The 19,244-nt window shown below is 42.0% G+C and overlaps 2 protein-coding genes across 37 annotated transcripts in view; both read right to left on the bottom strand.

Moving 5' to 3' along the window:
* Positions 1 to 6,901, bottom strand: part of unc80 (unc-80 homolog (C. elegans)) — a 68,513-nt gene extending 61,612 nt beyond the window's left edge. For 11 of the 23 annotated variants that reach the window (XM_026157884.2, XM_026157889.2, XM_026157897.2 and 8 more), the window contains exons 1-7: positions 6,441 to 6,899; positions 6,091 to 6,139; positions 5,582 to 5,738; positions 4,188 to 4,528; positions 3,651 to 3,774; positions 2,052 to 2,116; positions 1,650 to 1,795 (exon numbers count right to left, since the gene is read on the bottom strand). In XM_026157884.2, coding sequence (XP_026013669.1) covers positions 1,650 to 1,795; positions 2,052 to 2,116; positions 3,651 to 3,774; positions 4,188 to 4,528; positions 5,582 to 5,738; positions 6,091 to 6,139; positions 6,441 to 6,532 — 974 coding nt within the window. In that variant the 5' untranslated portion in view covers positions 6,533 to 6,899. Of the gene's footprint in view, positions 1 to 1,649; positions 1,796 to 2,051; positions 2,117 to 3,650; positions 3,775 to 4,187; positions 4,529 to 5,581; positions 5,739 to 6,090; positions 6,140 to 6,440 lie in introns of all 23 variants that reach the window. The other 12 variants (XM_026157881.2, XM_080297102.1, XM_026157885.2 and 9 more) reach the window with 3 other exon arrangements.
* Positions 6,902 to 9,698: 2,797 nt separating this feature from the next.
* Positions 9,699 to 19,244, bottom strand: part of LOC113015603 (uncharacterized) — a 79,760-nt gene continuing 70,214 nt past the window's right edge. For 7 of the 14 annotated variants that reach the window (XM_080297087.1, XM_080297093.1, XM_080297088.1 and 4 more), the window contains 6 exons: positions 18,926 to 19,236; positions 16,261 to 16,353; positions 15,511 to 15,603; positions 14,797 to 14,878; positions 11,549 to 11,661; positions 9,699 to 11,452 (listed from right to left, as the gene is read on the bottom strand). In XM_080297087.1, the coding sequence (XP_080153213.1) occupies positions 11,243 to 11,452; positions 11,549 to 11,661; positions 14,797 to 14,878; positions 15,511 to 15,603; positions 16,261 to 16,353; positions 18,926 to 19,236 (902 nt within the window). In that variant the 3' untranslated portion in view covers positions 9,699 to 11,242. The remainder of the gene's footprint in view (positions 11,453 to 11,548; positions 11,662 to 14,796; positions 14,879 to 15,510; positions 15,604 to 16,260; positions 16,354 to 18,925; positions 19,237 to 19,244) is intronic. The other 7 variants (XM_080297094.1, XM_080297100.1, XM_080297096.1 and 4 more) reach the window with 3 other exon arrangements.

The raw sequence follows: 19,244 nt of genomic DNA, 5'->3' as shown, positions 1-19,244 counted from the left end.
ACTATAAATAAGCAGGAATGAAGGTCAGCAGTTGGCGAGCTGCAAAGGAGTTACCACAAACTGTGAAGAAACATATTGATACTGTAGGAGAGGCAGACGTAGCGGGCTATTTAATCCCAGCCGCTGTAATAAATGGAGCAGGAAGTGCTGGTCGATATGTACATGAATCACTTTGAGAGCGGGCGGCGAAGGCAGGCTGTATCATGTTTCACCGTCTAGCCGACACACTCACACATACACACTCACTCTCCCTACTGCTATTGTGTCAGGTTGCCACAGAGACCGCGTGACGACAGCCACCCCGGTCCTCCGACTCCATGCGGTAGGAGAGGATGCAGCAGCCAGCGGTTGCCATGGAAACTGCCTCAGCATCAGCAGTGCTGCGCGGATTGCGGTGGTTGAGTAAGCTGCATTACTCGCAGCACCCGGTGCCGGAAATTATTTTATCAGTGCGGTGCAGCGCAGAGGTGCACGAACAGCCTGGTGACTGGCAGATGTAAATGTAAACCGTCCCTCAGAGACCTGGAGTCTGGTGGGGTAGGTGGGGGAGGCGGGGGGTATTTTTGATCAGGAGAGCGTCAAAACTCTCCCTTGCTGCATGTCTGATTTACATTCAGCTCACTGTCCTCCTCAATCCCGCAGTCAGCCTGAAAATCCCACTGCACGCATGAAGAAAGCAATTAATTTGTCTTTGTTAAGCAGGGAAAGAGGAGGGATAGATCCTCCATCTCCTGCATTACCATGTAACCACTGCTCAAACCCTGTGGTACAAGGATGTGTGAGGATATAATTGGCTCGGGGGTGTTTTTAGGAGGCGAGGGGGTTGGTTTCCGGGCTTGTTTTGATTTTCAGTCAGCTGCCGGCTGTCAGAAGGATTGCGAAAAAGCGTCGGAGTGACATGCTTGGTTGTCAGAATGAGCTAAGATGAGCAGTGGAGGGCTTAGGATGGAAATAAACCTGCCAGTGAGGAACTTCTTTGCTGGTCAGATTTGGTGTAATTGTAAAATTTTTATTTTTTATTTTTTGCCCTGCCTTTGCCAAAGAGAGCTTGAGAGAGACTGAGCCTTGGCCTGGAAGTGGGCACACCAAATCAAGCCAGGCCAGGGACTATGCCAGCATTAGACATGTAGCACATTACTTCAGCGTAATTACCCTGGATATGTGGGCAAAATGTCACATGGGTTTGCTGATGCACAACAGGAAAAGAGCTGTGGTTGTGTGCGTGAGGGACGAGACAGTACTGCTTGAAGCAACATATTACACAGGGGGGAAGTGGATCTATTCATGTACCCTAGCTCATCGCAAGCTAGCAGAGCGAGGCGTGTGGTGCAGTGGGTTTGACAGACGCTGCTGCGGGGCTCGGTGTTTAGCCATCAACAAGACGATGGCACCAGCTCCGTGTCAGTGCAGGTCATGTCTGCACTGCTTCAACCCTCAACTGGCTAAAGCGTGGAAAAATTAGTCATTTCCGAGAGGTTTTATGAAAGCAGCGCCTCCAATATTGATCGTTTATAAATCAAAAATAATGCTTGTGTGATTTCCTCTGTGGGTCTCTATTAATACAATTATCCATTTGTTTGGTAAGTTAAAATTGATGCTTCAACACGTTTCACTGCTTCTTGAGGGGAAACTGAATAACACATGCTCACTTTTTCTTGGAAGGGCCTTTGACCGGTGGGGGTTGCTGTTGGGAAGGGCCACCTTTCTCCACTGAGTTACCACGACGACAACTCTGCTCCCCGACTGACGGGGAGGAGGAATCTGATTGGGTGGCTTCGCAAACCACCTGGAAGCCCTGTGGGTAGGAAGAGAGATAGAGATGGATATCAGGAAGACAGACAGGCAGACAGTTCCTGATAATTAAAGGCTCTGAGGTTGGAGTGTGGTTTCTGTCATGACCCCGGCTCACCGTGCTAATGAATATTAACAGCCAGCCCCAGGGGGAACATTGGAAAAGGGGAGGGGAAGAAGCCTCAGACTCTTGCCCGAGCACATTCAATCAACATGGGAAGCAGAATCTGACAAGATATGGGCTGAAAACGTTAGCTCACCGTGGGACCCGGGTTGCCTGATCCACAGGGGCTGCACTGGTTGTTGACTGGGGAGTTCCTCTTTGCTGTTTAGACAGGCATAACAGTATACATGTGTTAATTCTGAGCAAATAAAAATAGATTATCTCTTAACACACTAATTCCCAACCAGGGGTACAAGTACCCCAGAGGGTTCTTCTGCAGTAGGCAGCAGACACCTGGAATGATTCGTTTCACTATTTATAGAACTGAGTGTCCTATGACTAAATATGTTAGCTAACGTTATGGATTGTGGTTCTTTCACACCAAAAATAGGAGGGTCTGGTTGGCTGGTGATTGCATTGAAGGTTTTTGCTGTTCGATTGCAATTATTGCCGCCTAATTTATAAATGCAGAAGGATTGCAAACACAATATAATCAATCTAAGTCAGTCTGCGCCAATAACCGTAACTCGTCTGTGACACTCTATTTGTTTTTTGTAAAGATTTTTTGGGGCGGCATTGTTACATTACTTTGATAGTAGAGCAGTAAATCTGTGAGGTTCCTCATGGAATTTGTTAGTGTGAATTTCTTTGTATGTAGATTGCAAAGGATTTGCAATTTTTACAGATTTATCACAGTTAATCACAAACAAAATGCATGTAACTACCAAGCTTAACCCCGTCAATCACAAACTGACAGCAGATTGACTCCATCTTATTGTGATTGAAATGCTGGATAACTAGTCAAAACTGTTAGCTAACTTGGTGTATTAGCAGTTGAAATAGCAAAAAGGTACGAATGACCAAATTGCCAAAGCTGTTAGCTAACTGTTTAGATTAACAGTTGAAATATAAAAGTATATATAACTAAAGAGATGAAATTGTTAGGTGACTGTGCAAATAACACTGTTAGCCTAATGTAACAGATAAAAAGCTGTATTACAGCAGCTAGCTAAAGCTATGAAATGAACACCAGTGATTTAGCTGCTATGTTGCCGGAAGAAAACTGTTAGCTAACTTTGTGTATTAACAGTTTTAAATAGCAAAAAACAAACAAACATTTAAATAGTTTAAATTAATTCTTTTTCTTTCTTTCTTTCTTCAATTAAGAATTAACTGTGTGTGCAACAGTTTATTTATTTATTTAATTTATTTATGTATTTATTTGTTTTCTTCACTGAGTGTGTTTTTTGTTGTTTTGGGTTATTATGTTATGGTTTTCTTAATTGTTTAAAATAATAAAAAACTTTAATTAGAAAAAAATTGTTTAAATTAGCCAACTACAAAAATATAACACCAGCAAACATAATTCTATATATTAAATTGCTGTTAAATAGAGTATTAGCTTAGGGCAGTAGATAAAAGGTTGAAATTATAAGCTTATTTATGGTTAACTAACTATAATTGGGACACGGTAAACTAAAAGTATCCCAGATTTAGGTTAAAATTAGTTCAGCTGAACATCTTAAACATGAAAGATGTTAAGGAGGAATATCTGACACAGATGCATGGGTTATATATTAGGAATACGATTAAGAACCACTTTATATACTCTATATATTATATATATAGCCCTTAAAGATAGCGGCGATTTCTCAAAGATAGTAGGAATTTCTTTAAAAAGTGGGAATTTCTTCACCTGTAACAATGTTTCTGACAGGTTTGATGAGGGCAGTAAAAGCAGGGATGTCAGGCAGGCGGTGCTCCCACATTGGCTGCCATATTACCAGACCACTAGCCAGTCTGAAGGTCAAGTCTGACTCCTGGAAAAAGGCAACATATTTACACATTTCTTTCCTCAAAACAGCCTGTAAACACCAGAAACAATTATTCTGTCTTGGTTAAATGTTTTGTGTTGTTAAGATTCTTAAACCTCCGTTACAACATGCTAACAAGACAAGACAGTAATTCCCTGCACAGCTGGGAAACAGTGCACTCCCAGGAGTAATATAAGCTGACCCTTTCATCTGTGTGCACACACAGATCAATAGGCACAGGGTGATGCTGACTGCAAGTACTAAATTAAGCAACACAGGGGTTGCTGAAATTAATCACAAAATTCTCAAAATTATAAATAGTCTAACGCCACAGATTAACACAATGCCTGTGCCATCCTGGCTCTCTGTTACAAAAATCAATTTCAAGGCCGTACACATTTGCATCCGCAGTTACAGACCTTTATCCGATGAACAAGCGGTGCAAACAGGAACACAAACAGCTCTACTGTTGCCATGCTCTTTTGGAATAGTTTGGTGCGAGTATGCTCATCCTCCTCCAGCAGGGAGCCGCTGTGCTGTTGTCCTAACCCGCCCAGGCCCGAGCTGGAGCAGGAGCTAGGAGCTCCCGGGGAGGAACCCTGGTTCCCCACAGGCTGGAGGAAGGCGCTACTGCTGCTGCCCCTGGACCAGCCGTGGCTCAGGCTGGGCTCATGGTTGCACTCCTGTGGGGCCTCCAGCAGCATCCAGTGCAGCGTGTGGAGCAGCTTGGTCTCCGCCACACCCAACTTGTCCTGGTGACCTGTGATGTAACCGAAAGACAAATACTAAACACACAGACACTTTTTTATCTGCTTAAACATGGCTGGCCTGCCAAAAGTCACCTGCAAGTGGACTCCAGAGAGAAACCAGAAAGCTTCCACTACCAAAAAATCTTGCATGCCTACAAACTGGTCATATTTGATGGTGACCTGTAATTTCCTGCTTCTAAATTTAAACTGAGGTTATTGTCCTCAACCCTAATAATCTAAGAAATATGATATCTAACCAGATGCTTACTCCAGATGGCACTACTTAGGCCTCCAATAACACAGCGAGGAATCTTTGAGTCCTTTTTGACCAGGATACGTCCTTAACTTCACATATTAAACAAATATGTTGGACTGCTTTCTTCTATTTGTGCAATTTCTCTACAATTAGAAATGCCCTTTCTCAGAGTGATGCTAAAAAACTAGTTCATGCATTTCATTACTTCTAGACTGGAATACAGTAATTCCTTATTATCAAGCTGTCCTAAAAACTCTCTGAAAAGCCTTCAGTTGATCCAAAATACTGCAGCGAGAGCATTGACAGGGACTTAGCCAGTGCTTTGGTCAAAGGTGGAGTGACAGGAGAACCAATCTAGCATGTTCTTGCATGAAACCTGAGCTCCCAAAGGAGAAACCCTCAAGGACAACAAGCCGCACAACAGGAGGGATCTGACCTGGATTGAATGAAGGACCCTCTTACTGTGTGGCAACAGTGATTTTCACTTGAAGGCGTATAACAGCTTAGTTCAAAGCCTGCCACCTCCTACTTAAAGAAAGTGTCAAATCCTGCTCAATAATAATGCAAACAGTGGCTCATTCATGTTTCATGTCTGACACATGGAAGTCACATGGAAGGATTTGATGCTTTTCTCTCCTGTTGTGTGCAGGCCATTTTAATCTCATAAATATTAATTCTATCATTTGCCTTTCTGTCCTTTTAAGCGATGATCTCTGAAAGAAGCTAAAAGGAGAATCAGATTTGTGTTTTGGCGATTGGGTATGACCTGGATGAAGCTGTCAGCTCGATTGGACTAAAGCGTCCTCACCAAGCTTGTTCCTGTTAGACAGCAGGATGGAGGTGCAGTGGAGTACGTGAGGCAGCGCCGCCTGGACCAGCTCCCAGCGGGAGATGCTCTGGATGGCCTCTGACAGGGCCGGCGACAGCCCGTGGAGCTTGTTCTCCACCAGCACTCGCTCAAAGGACTGGGGACGCAGCCAAAGGAGAGAGAAAAAAGAGGAGAAGAGAGACATCAGGCGGGCAACTTAAGCCTCTTTCTTTGACTATCTAAATGTCCCACATGGCCCCGAGCGAGCAAAAGCCTGTGGGAGAGACAGTGGAAGCTCTGTTTGGATCCAAAGGGATCTGGAGAAGCGTCATTATGGATATGAGTCTAGCTCGAGGGTAATGGGAGGAAGCACGGGGGCAAAACTAATTTGCTAAATGCAAAATCAAGAGCTCACTTGATTTGCAGGTGCATTAAGGTAAAAACAGATTACTGGGAAGGGAAGCGATTATTTCCCCTCATCGTGCACATGGTATTATGAAATGACTTACCACACAGGATGCCTCATACTGTTTTCCCAACTTTGGCCGCAGAAAAGCACTGAAAGACATCAACAGAGTGCTTGTGAGAGATTAAAAAAAGGACAAATGTAGGTTATAGGCTAGTAAATCACCCCATTTTGTCTATGTGGCCCACTTTTTTTTTTACAGGTGTGACATCATACAATCTGTACCCACAGCCCCATCTTCCTCCATTTAACACAAATCAGTGAGCAGACACTCACTGGCGGGGTTTCTCAATCACTTCATCAAATAATGTTGACGTGTGACGCGGTGACAAACCCCCGTCAGCCCTGCCTCGTTTTCACCAACGGCAAACACCTGTTATCAATGTCACCAACCTGGTCTGCCTCCACAGGAAGGTCTGGATCGGGAACGGTATTCCCTTCCCGCACTCCGGTTCGTTTTCATCCAGGCTTTTCCTCTTCACCATTTTGGCCGGACCCTGCGTGGCCGCCTGCCTGTGTGCGATCACCGGGACGCGCGGCTGCTGGCTCTGCCCAGGTGACCAGCGAGCTTTTCCCTCCCTCTTCACGACATGATTGGGTTAGTCCTGCGTAAAATGGCTGCAAGTGTCGATCGGTCGGTCGGCGGCAAAGGAGAGATAGAGAGAGAGAGGAGGAGGAGGAGGAGGAGGAGAGAGGAAGAAGGAGCGCTCCGAAATCAGCACCTCCCTCCCTGGACAGCGACAGCTGATCGGAGAGCTAATTTATCAGCAGCAGCAGCAGCAGCAGCGGGGCTTTAAAGACGCAGTGTGCAGCTGGGCCAGATGTTCTCCCCCTCTGCCTTTTCCTCCTCCTCTGATTCCCCGCAATCAACACATGGAGCGACTGAAACCGCTGCATCCGCGTGGTGCATCCACCCCTTTAAATATCAACAGGTTGTTTAATAATAGCCCAAGCTGTGAGTCATAAAAACACAGCAAAATCAAATCAGGTGTCACTTCCCGAAACATTCGCACTGTTTAAAGAGGCCATGCCGCGCAATAATATCCTCATAAGGCCATGGAACAGGGATCTAACATGTTGACGAAATCCAGAACAATGCACCGTGTTTTAACATGGCTGTTTGAATGCGGTGTTTCCTTGTAAAAGAAGAAAAAGAACGACCAGAACTGTTCTCAGCAGATGGACAGTCACAGCATCTGAACAGTGCCTCACGCTGCAAACACTAAAACCATAAACATTAAAACCCAGCAGGGTTTACAAACTTTACAAAAGACAGAAAAGGATCAATTAAAGGAACAATAACCATGTAGGGAAGAAAAACTTTAGGTTACTTGCGTAACCTCAGTTCTCAGAGTAGCGTAAGTGAGACCTCTTACTATGGGATGACCCTCCCTGCACATTCCTCAGAAGCATTTATCTAATTGGCCAAGGTGACCACCAGCCAATCCTGTTAGGTTGGTGGTCAGGAACAGCCATCCACGTTTAAATAAATTGCGCTATTTAATAGCAGTTATTCAAGATAAGCACCTCTTCTCGCTTAGCAACAGCAAGAAGGGCTGTCTGGGTCATGCTACTCTGAAAACTGGAGTTTAGTCACCATCTAGGTATTGAAGTTTATAATTTGCAGGAGAAAGACGCTGATTTGGTCCTGGTTTTGTTCAAGGGGTTTAACAAATATATATATATTTTTAACTGTTCAGGAATCACAGCCATTTTTATATTAAGTCCTCAGGTGACTGACTTGGCCACTAAAAAAATCTCTATCTTTGCAGAAACTCTTGGGTTACTCAAACAGGATGCTTTGGGTCAATCAGTTGTGCAGCATTCGGCTAATCTGAGCAGAGGATAGCCCCACACACTTTATAATTCATCCTGCTCCATCTGTCAGCAGAGACATCACCAGTAAACACCAGTGATCTACAGTAGTTCCACTGGCAGTCATACATACCCATAACCAGTGTTGGTCAAGTTACTTACTGATTACTTCCCCCCAAAAATAATCGTGTTACTTTAATGATTAATTATTTTCAAAAGTAATTAATTACTTAGTTACTTAATTACTTTTTAAAAACATGATTTACAACCTGAACAGGTGATAAAGCAAAAGATCTTTCAGCTCAATTCTACTTTCTCTGCATACATACATACAAAATGTAATCAAATGGAAAAGTCTCTTTAAAACTCGTTTTACTAGTTTTAATCTTTTAACTTTATGCATCAAGCAAAAATTAAATTATATGCAACATTCTCTGACTGGAAGAAATTTGTTTAACATTTAAACCTATTTTCTGCACATTCCAGCACATAAAATAAAATATTTTTTGTGTTTACACTCAGTCTTTCAAATAAATGCAAGTGAAACACAGCAGAAAAATTAAATTAAATTAAAGACTCAGCGATCCTGTTGCTCTACTTTCACCTGTATAGCAGGCGGAGGTTTGCCCTGGTGCAGGTGTGCCGCGGTGGTCAGTGGAAGAATCCGCGAGTGTCTCTGTGAATTTCCCATTATGTCGTAGTGCACTCAGTGCTTGCTCAGAAGTTAAGGGTTTTTTTCGCTGTAAAAAGAAGTTTTCTTCCCACGCAGTGAACAGCGGACACTAATGTTTTTGTCACTTTTTATGGAATCAAACTCAAAGTAAGGTCAGTACTTCCACGCTTTAAGTAAGAAGCTATGAAATTGGACTGGAATCAACTTCAGATATTTTATCTGCTTCATTTGTCATGGAAGAAGGGAACAGGCCTAATCTGGCCATCAAACTGCCTGTCAGTCAATTGTCTAATTGATTTAGAGCTTCTGCAAATGGGATAGTGTACAAAAATGACTGTAATTCTTAACTCATACATACATTTTTGTTAACCCTCTTGAATTAAAAGCTGCAGTGGTGTACAGAAGCAAGTCTGCAAAAATTGCATTTATCCCACTATAACTTTCATTAGAGCCCAGAAAAGAAATGCTTCTCTAGTAAGCTAAAGAAATATGTCATCGCGCTTCGTTGAGCATAAACTAAAACATATTAATGTTTAAAATTACAGAAAAAATTCATGTAATAATAAAACTGAATGTTTTTGTTAATTCACGAAAAATGTCTGTTTTTAAATCACTGTTTTGCCAAACTAACAAACTCATTAAGTTAAAAAAAAAATGTGTGTAGTAATGAAAAAAGGGAAAGGTTGCTGTTATTTAATTGTTTATCTATCACTTAATTACTTTGTTGTTCTTTGGCACAGTATGAACAACTGTGGAGGTGTTTAAACAGAAAGAAAAGCTACAAAATCTGTGAAAATATAGTCAAAATTCCAAAGTTTATCCTCTCCTTCACATTTCCCAAAGCTGTCCACAGGGCCGATGTTTGTTGGGTCGATTCTGGCCCCCATGCCTTATGTTTTACCCGCCATTACCAACTTTATGCAGAACTATAGAAAATTATAACAGGTTTTAAAGCGTTTGTCTGTCAAATATACAAACTTCAAATGACTACAGTAAAGCCAGCAATGCCTCCTGTTTAATGAATAATAATGACATTTTTGTTTAGCCTTCAAAACACGTGCTGATGATAACCAAACAGGCACGCCACACATGCAGGTTGACGTGTTTTTCACAAAAAGACGAGTATTTTCAAAGAATTGATCCACAAGACTAGAATGAACCAGTTTTTTTATTTCTTTTATTTCTTTATTTTTGTTGTTGCCATCATCCTGTAGGAGCATTTTGTCATCAGTACGTCTCAAACACCGGAAAGTGTGCACACATCTACAATTTTTTTAAATCTTTTTTTTTTAAATACACATACACAGGCAAAGAGGGGGAGGGATATAGGAAGCACAGAAAAACACTGGAAGGGTAGGTGACATCAGGAGGGGAGGTGGGGGGGGGGGGGGTCTCATAATGGTGAGCAGAGAATATGCTAGAACATTTTTTTATTCTTTTTAAAAAAAAACTTCTAAAAGCTGCAGGTTTGTGGGGTATTATTCCCATTCTTTACCTTCTTTATCTCTGCAAACGTTCAAAAACTTCTTTCAAATGGAATGTTTTCATATAAAGCTTCACACTTAACACTTTTTAAAACAAAATTCGGGGCTTTTACCCACTCAAATACACTACACAACCCAGTCTTTGCAAAAGGAGCAAGGTCACAGGGGCCCGTGTGCTAGAATGCACCCGGGCCATTTTACACCCACACAGAAAAGTCGAAGATCGCTCCAAATAGATCTAATTTATTTATCATTTATTTGCCATGCCAGCATAACAGCATTGTTGTAGCCTAATAAAAACCACAGCGCTAATGTAAAACCAGAAAATAAGAAGAAGAGAGGGTGGAAGGGGCGGCACAGCCCAACGGCTGACGAGAGAAGAAACTAAAACACAAAAATCTATTGGAAAGCTAGCCTTTTAGCACCCGACTCGACAGAGCTGCAATGGTTATCCACATTTAAATGCTAATAAGCCAGAGCAGCCACAGGGAACGTACAAAACTGTAAATACTTCCAACTACAGTGACATATATTTTTTATATATTTATATATAAAAAGAAAACAAGAGAACACAAGTTTGTCCAACAATTCAGCACAATTCAGGAAATCCAACAAACGCAACAAAGAAAAGTTCATGTCACACACTTTTCTTTTTTATGTTGTTTTTTTGCAGACATGCTCATCAGCCATTCTTTTGCAGGTCAGTTAAGTCTCTCGCTTATCTTTAAGACTAGCACCTACTGTCTAGTAGCTATATCTTGCATTCAGTACCGTATAAATTCTGAATGGACGTCACAGTCCAACTTGAAATTTTTAGCCCCGTGCGAGTGGGAATGTGTTGGTGTTTTTCAACGCACCAAAGAAAAAGAAGTAAAGATGAACAGAAAAAGGACCAAAGAAAAATCCTGTACAATCGTAAAACCACCTTCTTGAACCACTTGAACCTTGGCATTCAGCTTATCTAAAACAGAAAAGTCCACGTTTGAGTGAATGAGAGGATAAAAAGCAGACCGACAGACGGGGAGTGTCGATGAAGATTTATGAAGAATTCAGTTTTTTTAAATCCCGCTTGGAAGGGCCGGAGGGATCGTTGATTGGATGAGACGGTCAACCAGCTACAACTGTGGGGGTTACGTTAAACACTGGAAGCTTGTGATGGGAACGATGGGAAAAGGAGGGGTGATGGTGTGGATTTGTATTTTTCCTAAGCAGAGGCAGCTGGCTCATAAGCCCTGCTTGGCCAGGGCAGCGGTGACATCCTGGGCCAGCGTGGAGAGCTGGGGCGACTCCAGGAGGTTGATGCTGCCGGAGGAAGACAGGCGAGGAGAGGTGCCTCCCGTCTCGATGCCAGGGGAGTGGGTGACGATGATTTCCGCACCGTGGTCCACCCGAGCTTTGGCCGAATCCCGGAAATTCAGCTTGTGGCTCTCGATCTGGTGAGCAGGGGAAGACGGTTTAGGTCAGCGCTCTTTTTCCTCTTTAACGTGAACTGACAGTGACATTTGGTATAAAAAGAGGCTTCCTTTTACCATTATGTTCCCGCCTCCAGGAGTGTGGCTGGCGTTCTCCAGAGAGTTGACCTTGGCGTGGGCCTTCTCTTTGAAGTCCAGCTTCACATTGTCGATACGCACATGTCCTCCCCCTGGGAACAGGACAGCAAGGAGGAGAAGAGAAGTGTTAAACCCACGAGGAATCGCTCGCCTGCAGGACATCACTTCTCCTAGGCAATGCTCAGGGCAAAAAAAATCTCAGTCTGCACACTGCACAGCCTGAAAAAGGCACAAGTGCCAGCTTTGACCTGATTTATACAGTTTATATAGTACCATGTAAGACTGGATGCAATATTCAATTTCCTGCTTTGACACTTTCTTGTAAATATCATTGAAATGGTGACATTATGGGGGCAAAACTAAAGCTGTAAGTGGACAGATGACAGATGAAATTAAGAAATATCAATCAGATTATTGCTAAGATTAAAGGAAATACATATGCTTTTACTAAATCAAAACTAATTTGACCAGAACAGACTTTCGCTTCAGTCAGCCCAGAAACCGGCTATTTGTGGAGGAGTATGTGTGCTGCACAAACATTTGTAGCGTTTCAGTGAAAAACTACCAAAATAGAAGAAACTCTAATCCTGGTGCTTTGTTCTACATCAGTTGGACAACAAACTCCATCGGTATTTCTCTACAACTCCCCACAGAATTGACAACAACATTTGATTCTTAAGACTTCAAATTTCCTAAATCAAGAAAATAAAAGCACAAAAGAAATTAGCATCCAGATCTGATGTACTCGACGAGTTGTCAATGTCTCATCAAATTTAGTTATGGAGTACTTTGCTGGTTGCCCTTTTTTAAAAATGTTACAGCATTGTTTGGGATTTTAGTTTGTTGCTTGGTGGTTGTTAGGCAACAAAGACATTAGTATATACCATGCATAATCCAACTCCTGTGGATATATATGAGAGCGCACAGTCCTGAAATTAAAATGATACAATGCTTTTATAAGGAGTTTTAGTTGCATACTACAAATGGGCCATTTTAGCTTGCTGGTCGGAGGTTGCTAGGCAATGTGATGATGTGCTATAGATAAGAACAATCAGGGACCGGGTTTGTTTGCTCAGCTGGAGGTTTCATGGATTACAGTGGATATACATAAAGAGAATTGGAACATATATCAATACTGGAAGGTTTTAATGATCCAACATTTACTATAAAACACAGCATTTGTTACGCTCTAAATGGCACAAAAATCATTTATATCCATAAGGACAAATCAAAATCAGCTAATAGCAACTAGTCTTAGCATTCCTTTAAGAAGAGAGCCTTACATACTTTGTACAAGTAGGTTGCCTTCCTTTTTTCCATACATCATATATACTAGTTAAATGCATGCTGGAGTATTGTTTGGTCTGTGATTTTAGTGTGTTGTTAGATAGTTGCAAAGCAGCATTTAGACATCATAAGTTGCATGCATAATTCAACTGCTGTGGATATAAATTAGATGTTTTTGCCACCAAATTAAAATGATACGAAGCTTTTATAAGGAGTCATAGGTGCATAAATGCTGCAAATGGGCCATTTTAACTCGTTGGTAGTAGAGATGGACCGATCCGATATTAGGTATCGGTATCGGTCCGATACTGACCTAAATTACTGGATCGGATATTGGAGAGAAATAAAAAAATGTAATCCGATCCATTGAATATCAAAAAAGCACTTCACAAAACTTGCGACATGGCATAACTCGGCCCATAACCTTAGCACATCGGAGCAGTGATCGCGTGATAGAGCGGCTATGGCATGCGAGACCTGTCCGTGGTCTGGTTGAATATTTGTAGCCTCGCTACCAAACCGGCATTTCATCTCTGAGGAAGTGATCCCCGAGAGAAGTAAAGCAAGTGTGTAAGTTCATCTCTGAATGTTTATAAAGCATTCCTGCGTTAAACTTACCAAACGATATATGGAGCGACTGCCTCTTCTTGCTGCTACTTCAATCGTGAAACTGCTTAATGATCAGCTGATCGGCTTTTCTGTCGTGACTCCGTCTCTCTTGTTTGTTTTTGGCCCACTTCGTGCCAGAAAGAGGAAACCAGCGGCTGAACAACAGCAGCACGTTTAAGCTTGATAAGCTGTTGTTAGAATTTATTTAATATTACTTTCTACACCAGGATCTTTTTCTATGTAGCTGACGCTGGTAACTGTGCAGGGGCGGATCTAGCAAAGTTTAGCCAGGGGGGCCGATAGGGCATGAACAGGGAAAAGGGGGCACAAAGACATACTTTTCTTTCTTATTCTCATTTAAAATGTCGAGCTTTTAATAATCAATTATCTGAATCTTACACCCAAAGTTTTAATATGATGTAAAATGTATAGAAGTCCATAATTGTATAAAGTAACTGTTAAGTCTAATATACACTAGTAAGCTATAGTACTTTTTCCTTTGGGAAGGTACCATCTGTGCAGTCTGCAGTTCTGTTGAAGAAAGATGTTGAATCTATTTAATTATTCTTGAAAAATAATTTATTTCGGTGTGTTTTTTTTCACACTGCATCAAATTAAAGTTGATTACGTCGATTAAGCATCATGAGGTGGAGGGTGGGTGGTTCCCTTTTTTTTTTTTGTGCTGGGAGTTTGCAACCCTATTAGTTAGGTTGCTTACTCTTTAAAATACCAGAATAGGGAGGATGCAGTAGGTTTAAGTTTATTAGATTGATCAGTATTGCTGAACTAGGAAATATTTTGGGTGCAGTGTATTTTTTCCATACAGGTATAACAGAATAGCTTTAGTGTTTTATTTTTTTAAACTTGAGTTTGAACTTATACAAAATGCAGCAAGATATTAAAAAACAGTTTTATTGATTAAAAACACACTATATCGGATTCATATCGGTATCGGCCAATATCCAAATTTATGATATTGGTATCGGTATCGGACATAAAAAAGTGGTATCGTGCCAACTGTAGTTGGTAGGTGGTTGCTAGGCAACATGATGATGGTCATTGTCTGAGATATAGATAAGAACCATTGGGGGCCTAAGGATTTTTTGCTCAACTGGAGATTTCGTGGATTACAGTGAGATATACATGAAGAATATATATCACCAATGTTTTTAAAAGTTTATAGTACGAGTAACTTCTTTCAACAAGGACAATTAAAGATGTGGTAATGACAACTAGTCTCAGAATTCCTTTAAGAAAAGGCCCTTAAACACATTGTACAATAATGTAATTCTCTAAGTTTTTCTAAAAGGCCAGCTGTGGCTGTACAGTACCTGGTCTGTGGTGGATGTTGGAAAAGGAGCCACATTTAGCGGTGACATGGCTCAGGTCGATCTTCTTGGTCTGGATTTGGATCTGCGAGCAGTGGCACATTGCACAAATTCACCTTTAATTGCTTTGAATGTGAATAAAACACAAATAACAGGCATGAAATGCAATGAAATGAAAGCGACAGGTTTCAAAAAGAGAGAAAATGAACGTGGTGAGATGACATGAATCTCTAGACAAAGGCGGTGTGAGTCAATCAACCGCAGTCCACAGAAAAGCCACAGAGAGGCTGATGTCAGATCCCTGGAGGGGAGGTTAAATGAACGCAAGCAGTGACGGTGCAGACATCAAACAAACACAGAACACGGGCGCTACTGTGTGACGCTACGGGGAGCAGGTGCTTCAATTAAACTTTATTGTCCATGGGTGATGTGAATTAGTGCGAGCATTGTAAACAAGAGAAACTGACAGCCTTGCAGGCTGCAGAGGGAAGTGGTTTATGTTATGAAATATATGCACTATGCAGACATGCTGTATGTTGTGGCCCAGGTGAATGCACAAAGATTATACAATTGTAAATGTTTTTGTTTCTGAGACACAAAATACAGCTAATGAAGACGAACACACTCCACGAGGACGGCTCACACACACATCTTAATGTGAAGTGTTATCAAGAACGACAGATCTTGGATGAGATGATTTTCTGCTAAGTCACTCACGTTTCCCCCGCCTGCCGCGTGCTGGATTTTGTCCAGGGAGCCACATTTAGACTTAACGTGGCTAAAGTCCAGCTTAACGCTTGGAATCATGACCTGTGGATGACAGGTTGACTTTTTTCTTTTAAAAAAAACCCCAAACAGACAGAACACACAGGGTCTCTCACACAGCCATGGAGTCGAGGGGCTTAATAAAAAAAAAACCCTTCCTACTTCCCTGCTTAAAATAATCCTGTAGAGGCGTCCCAGGTTTACATCAGTCTGTCGATGCCCACTTTAACTCGAGTGCGCTTGAATTCAGACTGCATGAAATGGGCTGAAGCCTATGCAGAAATCAAGGCCCTGTTTAGCACCAAGTCTCAAACGTGAAGCGCACGAAAGAGTTTACTTCCCAGTGTGCAACATCCACAATTTTTAAAAATTAAAGAAAAATCAAAACTACCAACAGCTAGCTCTGCAAGCTGCTTTGCAACCCACCTCCACCCCAGTTTCCAGTCTATGCTAACTTTCCTGTTATACACTAAACAGTAAACAGTGCTAACTGAAAAAAAGTAACATAGGCGTGCTACACCTTTGGAAATAAACCCCTTCTCTTTTGCTTGTCCGAAACAACGTATTGGCAGACGGACAGATGACAGACACGTGAACACATAATAGTAGCATGACAGAGTGCCACGACAGCCCCAGCTGAGAAAAAAGAGAAAGAGAAATAAGAGAAAGAGAGAAAAAAGAGAGAGAGAAAGGCGTACATACATTGCCTCCTTTGGGCGAGTGCTTCAGATTATCCTTGGAGCCACACTTTGGCTGAATATGACTGAAGTCCAGCTTCTCGTGTAAAATGTGAACCTAAAATAAAATTGGATAATTATGATAATAATAAAAAAGAAAAAGAAAACACTGTATGTGCCTCATTTAGATAAGTGTGCAGTGAGGGGTCGGGGTCTGTTTGCGTGCATCATTAGAACTAACAATGCTTTTCTTCGTGGTGGTGTATACAGCTCTGAGAATAGCAGTGATACGAATGTTTAATTCCCACTTTAGTGTCTCTCGCTTTGTCCCTTTGTCACTATAGACTTATAATAGACAATAGTCTTCTAGGTTTCTTTACAATCTGACTTCCTTCTAATCGCCCCCTGCTGGTCATTAGAAGGAATGCAGTCTGGCTTCAGTTTCAGAGTCGGCCTTTTATATACAGTCTATAATGACCAGGATAAAAAGGTGCAAGAACCCCAAACAGTGGTGCTACAAACTGCTCGACTCTTATGTTGTAACTGAGACTGCAGTCACGCCCAAGAAATGACCTTCCAAGAATCTTTTACAGAGGACAAATTTGTGTTATTCTCAGAGCTGACCTGGAGGCAGAAATAATCTCACTGGTCAAGTTAAGCCTCACTGTGAGTAAGAAAAACTGAAAGATTGAGTTTCTTTCCTGAGAGATGCTCAGACTGATGCTCAATAAAAAGATCAAGATGTTATAAATATGATGAGGATCAAATCTGCAAATAGAAAACAAGAAAACTTATTTTTCCCCTGCATTAGTAAAAACCCAGCAAACAGTAGTTTTGCTTGTACAGCAAAAATAAAATAAAGTAATAAAAAGGGGGACTGTCTCCACTGAACTGACCTGGATTCTTCCGACAGCTCTGATGTTGATTTATTCCCACGTATAACAACATGTGCTGTGTTTAGAGGTTATCTTTCTCATTCCTTCTGTGGCTGTTTCAGCTCAGAGGTTTCAGCCTTTCTGCAAGGTCGACCAATGACAGAGCGAATGAACTGAACTCAATGACGGCCCTGTTTGGTTTATTTTAAAAACATGAACTAATTATGTAAACTCGGAAAATCACAATACTGAAAACAGAAATACCACATTTACTGTTTTCAGGTCTCTTAAAGTGTTTCTTTAGTTTTGAGTCCAGTCCTTGTACCGGACCATTTTCAGAGGAATGAGCCACTTAACACTGACCCAAGAGTCATTCTAGCTCCTGTAGACTTCAGTCTAAATAGAGTGATTTTGTGTGGAAGAAAAGCTTCTCTGTGAGCAGAAGCTAATATGAAAAGATAGAAAATGGTCCTCTAATGTTTCTGGTCTATATATCTGTCTGCGCTCCTGTGCCGCTCCGCTAAGCCGTGCGTCACCGAGCCTCATTAAAAATTTCTGTCCCTCTGTCAGTTTTCTCCCCAAAGAAGTAAGGAGAGCTGGCAGTGAATCGACTCCACCTCCATATATCACAGGGTTAATGACCTCACCAACACAGCACTGTGGGGACATTAAAATGATCAGTTACACCCCAAAGATTAACAAGGAGATGGTTTCTGTCTCCTATCTGCATGCAGTCCATGTGTTATTTTACGTGTGAAGTACGTCATTGCAAAGGAACATCTCTCAGTTATTCTAACAGCTTGGCCACCTTGAGATCCTCTAAAATTTTTATCTCGTAGGTTCCTAAAAGACATCTTTTTCTGAAAGTCAAGGGTGGATAAAAGGAAGAGAGATGATATATTTTTATGCTGTGACCTTGATGTGACTCCTCCATAGGTAATTCTGCACACTTGAAATTATTAATACCCAGAGCTGGAAGGGAAAATCCTGCACAGTGACGAAAGCAGCTCCCTCAGGGGCAAATGCTTTTGCAGGCTGGCTGCTCCTTGGAGGCGGTGTTTTCTTAGGAGGAAGGCTTTATGTTACAAAAACAAAACAAAAAAACTTTGGGAGAGCTGAAGGTCACCGGGGAGAAAATTGTTGGGAAAGAAAGAGGAGGAAGACGGAGGAAGAGGGGAAAGGATGCAGCTGATGACGATTCATCCAGACTGATGGAGATGACGGTGGACAGGGAGAGGGCAGAGGACAGTCGGAGGGAGGCAGACACACAGACGGTGGGTTAGAGGCACACCAGACAGTGAGCGAGAGCAAACGCAGAGCATGAGGAGACTATTTGAGCATTTTATGACATCTCTAGAGAGAAAAAGGAGATAAAAACCCATCCTTTTAAAGCTGCCTATTTTTTTTTACTGGTTTGCAGGAGCTGTTTAAGATTTTTCTAAACTCTGATACTCACAGAGCATCCAGTAATACTGAGTCATGATAATAGACAAAAGGATGGATTTAAAAAATCTCTTAAAAATAGTCAAATGTTTTGACTGAGGGAAATAATACAAAGAACGGACAATAATTCAAGTTAAAAACAGCTGTGAAATCGTGATTGGTTTGCAGTTTAAAGTCTTGTGCAGCCTATTTTATTTTAAAATGTGTACTTTACTGCCCCCATGTGGCAGAATTATGTACACACATAATACTTATAAGGACAGAAATCATTAATCTATGGAAATCTGTGCTTTTTCTACCTGCAGATGTTTTCCTGTATTTCTGTGTGCTGCAAAGACAAAAGTCACTCTGTGTCTCAGGGCTGCTTGTTACCTGTCCGCCCTTCGGCTGATGCTTAATGTTGGAGGTGGAGCCGATCTTGGACTTCACATTCTTCAGGTCAGGCAGAGGCTGATTGATGACCTTCAGCTGCCGCTGGACAGAGGATGGAGATTTGGGTGGGGTTCGGATCACTGCCACCTTCTTCTCCTGGAGGACGCTGAAGGACTTGGGCGTGTGGCTGCCCGGGGTGCGCGAGCCGGGCGTGCGGCAGGAGTAGCTAGGGGGCGTGCCGGGTGTGACGGCGGAGGAGCCCGGGGTGGAGGCGCCACTGTGGACTGATCGGGAACGCGCCGAGTCTGTACCTTAAGAG

The sequence above is a fragment of the Astatotilapia calliptera genome, chromosome 23 (assembly GCF_964374335.1).
Source record: "Astatotilapia calliptera chromosome 23, fAstCal68.1, whole genome shotgun sequence".
NCBI lineage: Eukaryota > Metazoa > Chordata > Actinopteri > Cichliformes > Cichlidae > Astatotilapia > Astatotilapia calliptera.
The sequence above is the reverse complement of the archived record's forward strand: the minus strand, read 5'-3'. Positions and strand labels throughout refer to the sequence as shown.